At 42.9% G+C, this 11,824-nt stretch overlaps 1 protein-coding gene across 1 annotated transcript; it reads left to right on the forward strand.

The window, feature by feature from the left end:
- The first annotated feature begins 5,493 nt into the window (after nucleotides 1-5,493).
- Nucleotides 5,494-11,068, forward strand: ZDHHC12 (zDHHC palmitoyltransferase 12). The gene is made up of 5 exons (XM_084299358.1): nucleotides 5,494-5,720; nucleotides 6,156-6,292; nucleotides 7,286-7,372; nucleotides 8,246-8,412; nucleotides 9,002-11,068. Exons 1-5 carry the CDS (start codon nucleotides 5,636-5,638, stop codon nucleotides 9,309-9,311), a joined length of 786 nt encoding a protein of 261 aa, XP_084155484.1. The 5' UTR covers nucleotides 5,494-5,635; the 3' UTR covers nucleotides 9,312-11,068.
- Nucleotides 11,069-11,824: the final 756 nt, after the last annotated feature.

Consider the following 11,824-nt stretch of genomic DNA (forward strand, 5'->3'; position numbering starts at 1 on the left):
ACACTTGCTAATCGTTCTCCTAGATGCAAAACTAAGAGCGGCTGCATATACTGCTTACCAGCCTCCACGCGTTAGGGGAGTCAGGCTTTGCTCATTTAATCCTCCATTTACTGCTCTCCTTTTGAAGTTGTCTCATGTGACAGTACCACCCACTAGACTTTATTCCTCTCTAACGCCCATGTAGTGAAAGCTCCTGCCACTAAAATCTTGAATCAAGTGACAAAAAGCACTCAAGGTTCTGACTATGTTGGCAAGATGGGATTGAAGGAAGTGGGGAAACATCACAGAGGCAAGAGGGATCAGCAACCTAAATGCAGAATCCCCAGAATTTAGTTGCCATGCTGAGGAGACAGCTGAAGCACACCTCAGCCTCGCACTGTAATCACAGCAAATCAGGCTTTTTACTCTGAGATGTTGGCAAAACTACATCAAGATTAATGGACAAATTATGGCTTGGTTCCATCAGTCTCAAGACTGAAGAACACCAAAGGTTTGTTTTTTTTCAAACTAATGCCACTGTAAGTTGAGTTACTACTGAAGTCACACCTGCTGCAGCTAGACTGTGGTATCATAAGCTATCAAGATCCAAGCTGCATCAAACTTTTGTTTCACAACGTAGAGATACCCTCTGTCCTAGCTGCTCACATATCCTCAGCAAGCTGTACCTGAGCCTGAACCAGAAAAAAAAATATTTCAATTTCCCAGCAACATAGAAATTAATGGAGTCAGGCCGGCTTGCCAGAAAAGCTTAGTTTTATGAGATCTGTCACTAAGCTCAGTGGCAGGGGGAAATATAACTGGTCTATTACACCTAGCTACGTGTAAGATGTTGAGATGGACCAAAAGCCAGGTAAATTCCTGAGACAGTATTTTTAAAAAATAGCATAATTGTTAGAGTAACATGAGCTTTTGCTAAAAGCTTCAATTTCTTTAAGACAACAAGCTTTATGAGGTGAAAAATACCATAGAATGGTTTGGGTTGGAAGGGACCTTACAGATCATCCCGTTCCAACCCCCCTGCCATGGGCAGGGACACCTCCCACTAGACCAGGTTGCCCAAAGCCCCATCCAGCTTGACATTGAACACTTCCAGGGATGGGGCAGCCACAACTTCTCTGGGCAACCCGCTCCAGTGTCTCACCACCCTCTGAGTGAAGAATTTCTTCCTTATGTCTAATCTAAATTTACCCTCTTTTGGTTTAAACGCATTACCCCTTGTCCTATCATTACAGGCCCTGGTAAAAAGTCCCTCTCCATCTTTCTTTCAAACCCCCTTTAAGTATTGAAGGGCCACAATAAGGTCCTCTGAGAACCTTCTCTTCTCCAGGCTGAACAACCACAACCAGCCTGTTTCTTTATAGCAGAAATATTGTTCTTTCAGTAAGGAGTGAAAGGTGTTCTCTGAACATGGAAGTATAATCCAGGAATTCCTGTGAACCAGAGTCTGAAGCTAGGTTGTACCTCAGTCTCCCTAAATGCAACAACAGGAGTTGTCGTGTCCTAGGCCTAAGGCATGTACTATGACCTGAAAGCACTTTTTGGATGCAAAGAGGAGTTAATGAATTGCTGCTGTAGATACAACGCTCAGGACGGAACAGGACAGTTGCCTTAGCTGCAGAATATCAATATTCTACAGAGAAGGGGAGGGCAAAGTGGCTGATTTTTATCAAGGTCTTACATGAAAAGAGGAAGTTGGATTTCTGGAAACGCTTCCCTGTTACAGAGAAAGCTCTCAGACATTCCAGCTTTATTGGAGCAAAGGAATGAAATGTGAGACTTCAGTTCCACACAGAGCCAGCAACCAATCCAGCCTAGGAAGCTATAACAGGGTTCTACCTGTCTGATGAAAGTGCAGCTGGAGAAAAGTTCACCACACGTCAAGATGAGGTAGAGGGACTCCTAATGGTCTGTAGTTGTCCCATTCACACTCTCATTCGTGTTTTCACTACTACATTTCCTTTAGTATTTAAAAGCTTAGCAGGCAGAGCATGAACACAACTCAGTAGTTCTCTGCAGAGACTGTACCAACAAAGGAACCCTCTACCTTCAGTGTAAGTACTTTTCTTCCTGACTGGACAATACCTCATGGTTCAGTGGCCCAGGTCAATGATGCAGCAGTCCTCAGCATGGAGGGTGTCAGTCAGGTGTCTGCCATTTTCTCTGGAATAGATAAAAGAACAAGTTAGTGGGCAACTTTCCACAAGTGCTTCCATTTTACAAGATCCGTGGGAGGATTTGCTTATACAGATTGGCATCTATTTGTGTGATGCTTAACAGCGGCAGCACCAGACTTTCTCATCTAGACCAAGCTGAGGAAGCTTAGCACTGATATTTGTGGCATTAGCAACAATGCAGATAATTCATCTGACCTGTCTGCATCATGGCTTTTATCTCCCTGCACCTACCTACTAACTCAAATGATAACTCCTCAGCACTGAATCCTACCCGGCCTGTCACCCTGGCTGGACTTCCATTGGAGTTGCTTTGGTCTCTGCAAAAGATGACTGGCAAGAAAAGTCTTGGAGCTGTGACCTTATTCCCCCTATCACTTGCAGAAGGCAATTAAATACCAGTAGGGCAGCAGAGGTAGGAGCACTGCCTGAATGCAGTGCTCTACAGAAAAGACATTTTGCTAAGATTGTTTAGGGAGGAGCCCGCCACTGCTCAGGTGTTAGAGGGTGGCCTGTGCTGGAAAAAAAAAATAAGTAAGGAAAAAAGCTGGTCTCCACGACAACCATGTGTATGAAGCACAGAGGGTAACGGTTGTCAGGGATGGATGGAAAGTAACATGGGGACTGGAAAAGAAGACAGCACTTAAAAAAAGGAATTAGGGATGTTTCCTGCTTAACTGAAACATTTCTGCTTTAACAGACTATTTTGGTTTCAGATAATTGTCATCGATTCTCTCTGTAATTCCTTTCTTGTTAAAAAAAAAAAAAAAAAAAGTTTTTAAGCTAACCAAATATGTATTTCCTTGTTTTGCTTAAAGAACATAATCTCAGTTATAATGAGCAAGCTTCTGCTTTTACTCTGTCTGTTGACCTGCCTAATGTTGAGAGGCCTGGTTCAAATGTTTGTACATGGTGAAACCAAGCAAAAAATAATAATGCACAACTGTTGCTTCCTTACAATTCTGAATGAATTAACTTTTCTGTTGTATCCATTGGGATACCTGCTGTGTATTAAACCTAGTGCTTAACAATGTCTTCTTCCTTTGGTCTATGAATGTGGTTTATTTAGGTATATTACTGGTCCATTTGTTGTCATATATTTCATTAAAAATGAAAGGAACTGCCATGTGATTGTGCAGTTCAGTGGCTTTTGCTTTCATCACTCCAAGGGGTACAATACTGTTTGTCAATAGAAAAGAGGCGTGGAGGAAGCGAGTATTGTTATGAAATGACATAGGGGGAAAAAATCAGAACAATATTTGACTGCACAGATTGCCTCTGAACTCTGTAATGGATCTGTGGCTAGCATTCCACAGCCTAAGGGTTGCAAATGGGCAGAAGCTGAGTACTTAGGGAAAGACTCTCTACTTCAAACAGACAACCTGCTTTAAGGTCAGCTGGACTTTCTTCTTAACTCCCCAGTCCTGCACGAGTTCAACTCCCAGTTAATTCAATGGTCACTGTAAAATCTCTAAAGGGTCAGATTCTCAGTGGCTGAAGCAAGAGAAGGGATTATGTGAAACTGAACTGCCTGTAGGGAGCTGAAAACATACCACATTGTAAGAGAACAGAGACAATTTATGCTTCCAGCAGCATGAAATTCCTAGCTGGAATGCCATAAGAATCTAGAGTCTCTGCTCAGAAATTCGCTAACGGAGTTTTTCTGAACTGAGCCTAACTTCAACCAGAGACATTTGGGTTGAAATAAACTCTGCTCTCTGTAAGGCAGGTTTCAAAACTGTGAGAGAAGATAAGAAGTATAACATGCACCAAATTCTTCTAATCACAAAGAGAGAGAGAGAATATATTCTTCTTTAGGACAGATTATTTTGGAATATCAGAATATTTCTACTATGAAGTGGGTAATACTGTTACTACTCAAATTGCCTTCGTTAAGCTTTAAAATTTACACCTCTCCCCAAAAAGCAGAAGGACATTACCCACCTTATTTCCTGTTTGCAGACAGAGATTGATTCTGTTGTTCTGAGCTTCCTACTGTTCTGAAAGGTTTTCTTTGCAATTGAAGAAACAGAAGGATTTTTAGGATATTTAAAGCATGCAGGGCCATCTCCAAACTCCCAGGTTTGACAAGCACTGATCCAGTCAGTGAGGTTTCTGAGGGATGATTTCTGTAGGTTTTGCATTTACCTAGAATAATTTTAAAAAAGCAAGAGGATTTGAATGACCACTGAAAAGGCAAATTTAGACCGTTATTTTTATTAACATTTCAATGCAGCTGTCTTAGGTAAGTAATTTGTGACCTGTGCAACCAGGTGCTTTCCTGGAACCAGCAGGTGGCCACTGATTCACTTAAAATAGACTAAAATAATTCAAACCATGTCATTTATGGTCAAACAATAACAAGCAATCAGCTACTTTTCAGGTGGTGGAGGATACATTTGCAAAGAATGTGATTTTTCTTCCTAAGTTTTTACTGGGAAGGAAGTTAACAAAAGCTGCAAATTAAGAGCTACATTAAAGCCAAAGAAAGTTTAAAGAGAAACCACTAATTTCAGAACTTCCACAGGCTTGTGGTGAGATTCATCTCCCCTAAATAGACAGACATTCAAAGCGTAAATGTGTACATCTAAACTAGTCATCTTGGCTCTTTTATTGTTAGCAAGAGACAAAAGCACATCTAGGGTGCAATTCACCAACTTCTGGATGTCTGCTTTCGGGTGAGGAGGGCCATTCTCCAGACATGCCTACTTCCCTCCATGGCTGTCAGGGGAGTCTAACGGCCTCAGTCAGATGCACTTGCAGACATCTGAAGTCAGATCAAATCCCACCCCGACAACCTCCTCCCCAAATTATGCCAGACATTTTGTAAGCTCCGTTTGCATTAAGAGAGCTGTCTAAATGCGCTCAGCCACGCACAGCCTCTGCATTTCTCCCCAGGGTGCGGAAAGCAACAGATAAAAATAAATTGGCGTGACCAGAGTTAACGCCGCGGTGCTGCATCTCGCCCAGCCAGCACCTCAAACCCTCACCTCCCAACCGTGCACCCCTGTGGGGCCCCTTTTATTGCTATATAGGTTTAGCAGTGTTTCCCTCGGGTCTAAATGCAATTTTCACCCGTAACGCTGCCCTGAGTGGCCTCAATGGCTGGGGAAATACAGCCTGATGGCTGAGGTGCCCGTACAGAGCCCGGGGGTGAGGGGGAAAATGAAGAAAGCGCCTTTCTCTGGGCAAAACGCAGCGGGGCCGGCGGCGTGTGAAGGGAAGGAGGAAGACCCAGGGACTGCAGCGGCCCTACAAAGGCGAAGGGAGGAAAGAAACGCGGGGACCTGCACGGAGGGAGGGGAGCTGCGCCCCTCAGCCCCTCACAGGGCCTGGGCCACCTCAGGGAGCGGCCCCGGGGCCGGGAGCTCCGCCGGGCCGAGCCGCTCAAGCCCAGGCTCCGCCTCAGGGCGCTGCCCGTGGCCGGGGCGGCGCCGCTCGCCCTTGCGGGCCCTCCGGGCGCCATGGGGGTGACGGGGCTGGGGGTGAGGGCAGCACACACGGCCCTGAGCGGGGGCTTGGCGCTGGGGCTCCTCCTGCACCCCACAGGTGAGGCGAAGCCGCCGCCGCGAGGGGCCGCCCGCCGCGGGGCCGGGCTTGTGCCTGAGGGGAGGCGGCAGCGAGCGGGGCTGGGGCCGTGCCAGCGCCTCGCCCTGAGGGGGGGGACCCGTTTGTTCCCCATCCTTCGCGCTGCCCTCCTTTCTCCCCGTTCCTGTGGGGTCCCTCAGGGCCTGGGGAGGGCTGGCCCTGAGGGGAGGTGGCAGCGCTGAGGTGTTGTTGGGGTGCTGGGAGCAGCAGGGTTGCATAACGCGGTGCCTTAGGAGGGGAGAAATCGGGGCATGGGCACCCCCAAAGCTCGCCCGTTGAAACGGCTTTTACGTTCCCCGTCCTGCCGCTGAGGGGTGTCGCCCTTCGGTAAGGGTGGGGAGAAATCCTAAATGTCTCACGAGGAGCCACTGCTCTCTTTTTGGGGGTACCTTTTAGATCTACGAGAGCAAGTGGAGCGTGGAGAGCTGCTGCTGCCAGTGATCTTCACCGTGCTGGTGCTGTGCTCTGTCCTGCTGTACTTTAAGGTGTCTCTCATGGATCCAGGCTTTGTTAAGTCTGAAGAGGAAGTGAAGGTATATTATTTCACAAATGTAAACAAGTGCTGGGGCTATAAAATCCATACGCTTTTTTCTTTTTCACCTACTCTGTCTGCTACATAAAAACAATACGAAACATTTTCTGTTGGAGATTAGGCGGCAGTCTCTGATTTGTGTCCTGTAACAGGGCTCATATACTTGTAAAAGATGCACATAAAAGTGCATCTTTTACCCAACACTTCCCTATGTTCAGTGCATTGTGCCACTGGAGTGTTGTCCTCTCTTTCCTCAAAGCACTACTCTATGAAATATTTATATTTTATACTAATCCTTACTAACTGGTATGAGTACAAAAATCCTGAATTGAAGGGCAACCTTGGAAGAAAGCTCTCTCTGCCGCTCTATTTATCAGATTATAGATTTGTTACCCTCTCAGAGGACAGATACACAAACAAGTTACGGTGGAGTAGACAGAGGTGCAAAGTTACAGTAACCAAGACAGAGTCTACTCCAGGTTTACTGCCTTGCTTGTTGTGTAGGACAAAAGCTGCAAGGCAATATCAGTTCTAATCTTCCATCATTAATGTAAGTGGTGACTGTATTATGAATAAGTACGCTTCCTTATACTGAAACAACATCATCATTACGTTTGGAAGTAAGTCTAACCTTGTTTATTTGTGTCCTGAAGTGTGGAGTTGGGATCTGTGTGGTATCTTGTCCACAAGTATTTCTGCCTCAATGCAAACATTCTTTAGATGGTTACAGCAGTCTATTCTCTCTGGATGTGCCCTAGCTATCTGCAGTGGAATTTCATGCCACAGTATTTATATAGCAACTTCAGTACTTCACTGGGGATTATTTTGTTTCTCTTTCCTAATGACAGATAACCAGCACTATGTAACTGCTAAGTAAGATACAGATAGCTCAGTCATGCCAAGCAGGCTAGTAGCTGCTTTACTTCAGAGAACACAAAACATCCTTCCTCACTCCCTTTCTCACCTTTTTTCTTTTTCTTTTTTCTTTTTGTAGGCAGACAAGAATGAAGAACAAAACATAGTGATACCCCAGGTTTCAAGCAGTATTAAGATGCGGCGTTGTGGCTACTGCATGGTAAAGGTAGGCGTTCATTACACACTAGAAGAAAAGGGGATGACTGATTTGCAAGTTTGCATTTTTGTCGACGTCTTTATATAGCTGGTATTGCCTCTGTTTTTCTGCTCTGCCATTGCTGCTCACTTCTCAGTGGTTTGGAGGCATGGTAGAGCTGATTAATTCTGTCACAAGGTCATCCTCCTGCTGAAAAACTCACAGAAGAAAGTACAACTAAATTAAACTCAGATGCAGTCCTAAAATGAAAAGTGATCCAAATGGATTGCATAGCTAACAATGACCACTGGCACGTATGCTAATTTTCCAAGGTTGAAGCAAGTCCCTCCAGGCTCATACAAACAAGGATCTTTTGCCATATTCCACCAGGGGAAAATTGTGTTCTGTGTTCTTACTGTCATGTGAGTCAGATCTTATGGTATCTTGATGGAGAATCAGGCAGTCAAGCATGACATACAAGAACTGCTGGTGGCTGTGAGCTTGTTTGGGGGCCTAAAAACAACAAAACATTAGCCTGAATTGTAAAAGAAAGCATGAAAGAAAAAACAAAACGAAGTAGCTTTTAAGAGTCTGGCTAAAGCCTAGAAATGCCTGTTTTCACAGTGATCCTTATCATTTTAATAAAATCCAGCATTATCCCAGCTTCCCTAAATTCCTGAAGAATATCTACCAAGAGAAGTCAGCTTATTGCAGGAGGATAAGCTGGCAAAACATATACACACATCAAGGAGCAAAGCCTAGAAAGGACATCCATACTTCTTTCCTCAGCTATATCTTCTCTCTGTTCTTGGTACTTGAGCTCTTCTACCAAGGAGAAGGTTTAACAGGAGTGGAGTATTGCTAGCATTTTGTTTCTTTTCCTTATTTGTTTTTGTTTTGCAGCAACCAATGCGAGCCAAACACTGCAAGGTGTGCCAGCACTGTGTACGGCGTTATGACCATCACTGCCCCTGGATTGAGAACTGTGTGGGAGAGAAGAATCACCCCCTCTTCATAGTTTACTTGAGCATACAGCTTGTAGTTCTGCTGTGGGGAGGTCACACTGCTTGGTAAGACCTGGAGGCAGCACTTTTGACCTCTAAAGTTAACAGAAGCCATAATGCTCCTAGAGCCCCACTGAAGGGTTTGTGTCGAATGCAGCAGTAGCTGGATTGGCCTTGTATCTTCAGTCTTTTGCATTCTGGAGATCAACTTTTCTGAGGAACAACACAGCTGATCAGTAGTTGAAAAGAATCTGGTAATTTGGGTTTCATTGGTCATCTTTGTTTTAAGCTTAAATTTAATAGAACAGTACAAGAGCTAACCGATTTTGCTTCAGTTACTGTAATACAATTTTCATTTACAACTTGAAATATTGGATACTCATTGCGTTTCAGCTGTGTACCTGTTCAGGAAAGGAGTTAACTGATGTTTATTGCAGTTCAGCTGTAAGGGGAACCGCCTCCTTTAAATTTCTTAAAATTTAAGTCAATGGTGTTGCAGTCTGTTAAAAATGTGTAGTATATTAAACTCTATAGTACCTGATGATCAGAAGTTCACTAGTTACAAATCAAACTTAAATGTGACATCAAGTTTGCTTGGTTTATGTAACTAGATTTCCATCTTTAATCTTGAATTCATTTTTCTTTGAATTGAAAGGTCAGGCCTCTACTTTAAACAGTCCTGGGACTGGCTGAAGCACAACATTTTCCTCCTCATGTCCTTCATCCTGATAGTCATATTCACCATAGTTGTCCTGCTGCTGCTTATTTCACACCTCTACCTGATCTCATGCAACACCACCACCTGGGAATTCATGTCATATCATCGTATCTCCTACCTGCGACACTCTGAGTTGGAGAATCCATTTGACCAAGGGGTAGTCCTCAATCTCTGGAGATTCTTCTGTTCATGCCATCTCACTGCATGGGAGAAAATCTATTTTCACAGGAACTATGAGCCCGTCTAGTCACAGTAGTACCTTCTCAGTGGAATGCCAAGATATCTGCAGGTTGCTGGATAAAACTTTACTAATGCAATCTCTCCTATTTCCTTGCATGGAACTTTAGTACGTCATCAACTATGCAACCTGTTCCACAACCTGTTCATCCATAAACACAAGTTACATTTCAAGAAGGATGGTCAGGGTTATTTTTTATATACAAATAACACTGTTATAGGAGAGAGACTGGTTCTGGGAAGGCCAGGGGGTGAATACTGGCCTGAGCAATAATATCTCTCCAAATTTACTTCCTTCTTTTAGCTGCACCCGTATCTCCCTATAAAAGATGCAAGAAAAGTGTGAACAGCCATGTACCTTCCATTAACTTTCCTCTCCATTTGCTGCTAAGGAACAGCAGCCATTACAAACAAACCAACCAGAATCAATATCATTCCTGTGGCCTTTCTTCAACATAGTTTTCACTGTGAAAACTGCAGTGCCTTTTGTCAATAGCGTTGGGCACATAATAGAAATATTTGAGTAAATATTTGGACAGTCAAAAGCAAATTTCATTTTGACTACATGCCTAAATTTCATGCTCTTCCACAGATTTGAGGTTTTATAGTATTAATGTGCATGAGAAACAGCTGTAAGACACCAAATTCAGCTTATGAAGTAATTAATCTATCCTTTGCAATACCCTGACCAACATCCTAAAAGTTGTTTTTTTCCTCTCTATGTTGATATTAACAATTCACAGGGTATCTTGAACAAATTCTGCAAAGAATGATGGCATCCACTTTTCTGTTGACAGAAAAGCAATACTTGCCTACTAAATTATTTCTGCAGATAACCTCATGCTCTAGGCCATCACTGTAGCTAACAGGGAAAGAGCCAGTAACAGAGGAGTGTACTTCTTGCCTGGCTCAAATAATACCATTGGTAATGCTACTACCTCAGCGTATTAGTAAAACTGTAATGAAATAAAAAGTATCAGTGGAAAAGAACATTCAAATAAAAGGTTCTAGGTCCTATTTGTTTCTATGGGATTAGTGGGTGCTGATAGCATCCCAGGACAGCAGCAAGCTTACTTGTTTTCCATTGTAATGGTTCCTACTTCAAGTTTCTGTGAAGGACTAAAGGGAAAGTTAGAATGTGCAATTTTAGTCTTAAAAGCAGAAAAGCCTGTGGTGTGAATTTTAGTCCCGACTCTTTTCTGTTTAAAAAACAACAACAAAACTACCCAACAACATAGTTAATATTATTTTATGCCTTAATTGCTTTGACACAGAAATTAATGCCAGCTCAAGAACACATCTGGCATGCTGGTGGGATGCACTCAGGGTCTAAAGTTGATCAGTACTCATGAAAGGACAGTGTAGTGACTAATACAGCACAAAAGTCCAAAAGCAGATTGAAACAGCAGAAGAGTCTCTTATTTTTTGACAAAATTCAGTGTCTGTAAACTGCATCAGTCTGGTTTGTTCAGGAAAGAAACTCTTATCAGAGGGGTATCAGGATGTTAAGAATTATTTTCATAATAATGATGTACAACACGGAAAGGATTCTGCAATTTGTTGGGTCAGTGTGGTGCCTGCCAAAATATGGCTCGTCTGCTAGTTAGCAATTACTGTTTCTTCTGATAGCAGTTGAATAAAAAATCGTCATCAGGTATTACAGCTCAAAACACACTGTGTTGCTCTGTTTGGTAGTTCTTTTTTAAATGCACTGGGATGGTAATTTAAAGTCTTTTTACTATACAAAGTATTAAAAGATTAAATACACCTTGTTTGTTTCTTTTTGCCTCTCTTTATGAGCCTCAAGTTCTAGATTTTACCTGAACTAACAACCCACTGTGCCACTTACCACTTTACAGAAGCCTTGACCTTAAACAAAAATCACAAAACACACCACAGGAGCCAAAACCAAGCCAACCATTACTATTCAAACAAGGGAGAGGAAGATGTATATCCTACTTTAAATGGTCCATTACGCCGTAAGGCAGAGCAGGAGGCTGAAAGTATGTTTTGTACACTGGAACGTTAAGCAGCAGTTATACTCAGCTCTGAAAATAGGAAATTGAGGTTCAGCGTGAAGTATTTGTTTAGCATAAACATACGCTCTTACTGAAGATCTTAAACCTCTCTGAATTCTGAAGCACTCAGACCAGTCTTAATTTAAAAAGGACAACTCCTTAGCTGCACCCCAGCCTTATCCCCAGAAATAGCACAGTTATATTAATTCAACTTCTGTCTACCTCTGTTAAAGATGAACTGAAAGAAAATAGCTGTGTGTCCCTATTTGTCTTCAGTGGGATGCTTCCCTTCTAGATATGCTTCCCTTTTTTGCCCATCAAGCTAACATTATGAATTTGAGAGAAGAAAATCTATCTAACCAAATGTAATTACGAAGTATGTTGCTAGGCAAATTAAATCAGCTTAACTTCCTGATTGTCCAATATTAACTCTACCAATATTTAGCTATCCCCCAAAAATACTGGATATACATATAAAAAAAATTGAGAAAGACAACTTAACTGC

Source organism: Netta rufina, assembly GCF_964035555.1.
Source record: "Netta rufina genome assembly, chromosome: 20".
NCBI lineage: Eukaryota > Metazoa > Chordata > Aves > Anseriformes > Anatidae > Netta > Netta rufina.

Excerpts from the sequence above, each read along its gene's own strand:
- ZDHHC12 (XM_084299358.1), top strand. The coding sequence starts at position 5,636 with ATGGGGGTGACGGGGCTGGGGGTGAGGGCAGCACACACGGCCCTGAGC. Across the intron at positions 6,293-7,285 it reads AGTCTGAAGAGGAAGTGAAG|GCAGACAAGAATGAAGAACA; the intron begins GTATATTATTTC and ends TTCTTTTTGTAG. Across the intron at positions 7,373-8,245 it reads GTGGCTACTGCATGGTAAAG|CAACCAATGCGAGCCAAACA; the intron begins GTAGGCGTTCAT and ends TTTGTTTTGCAG.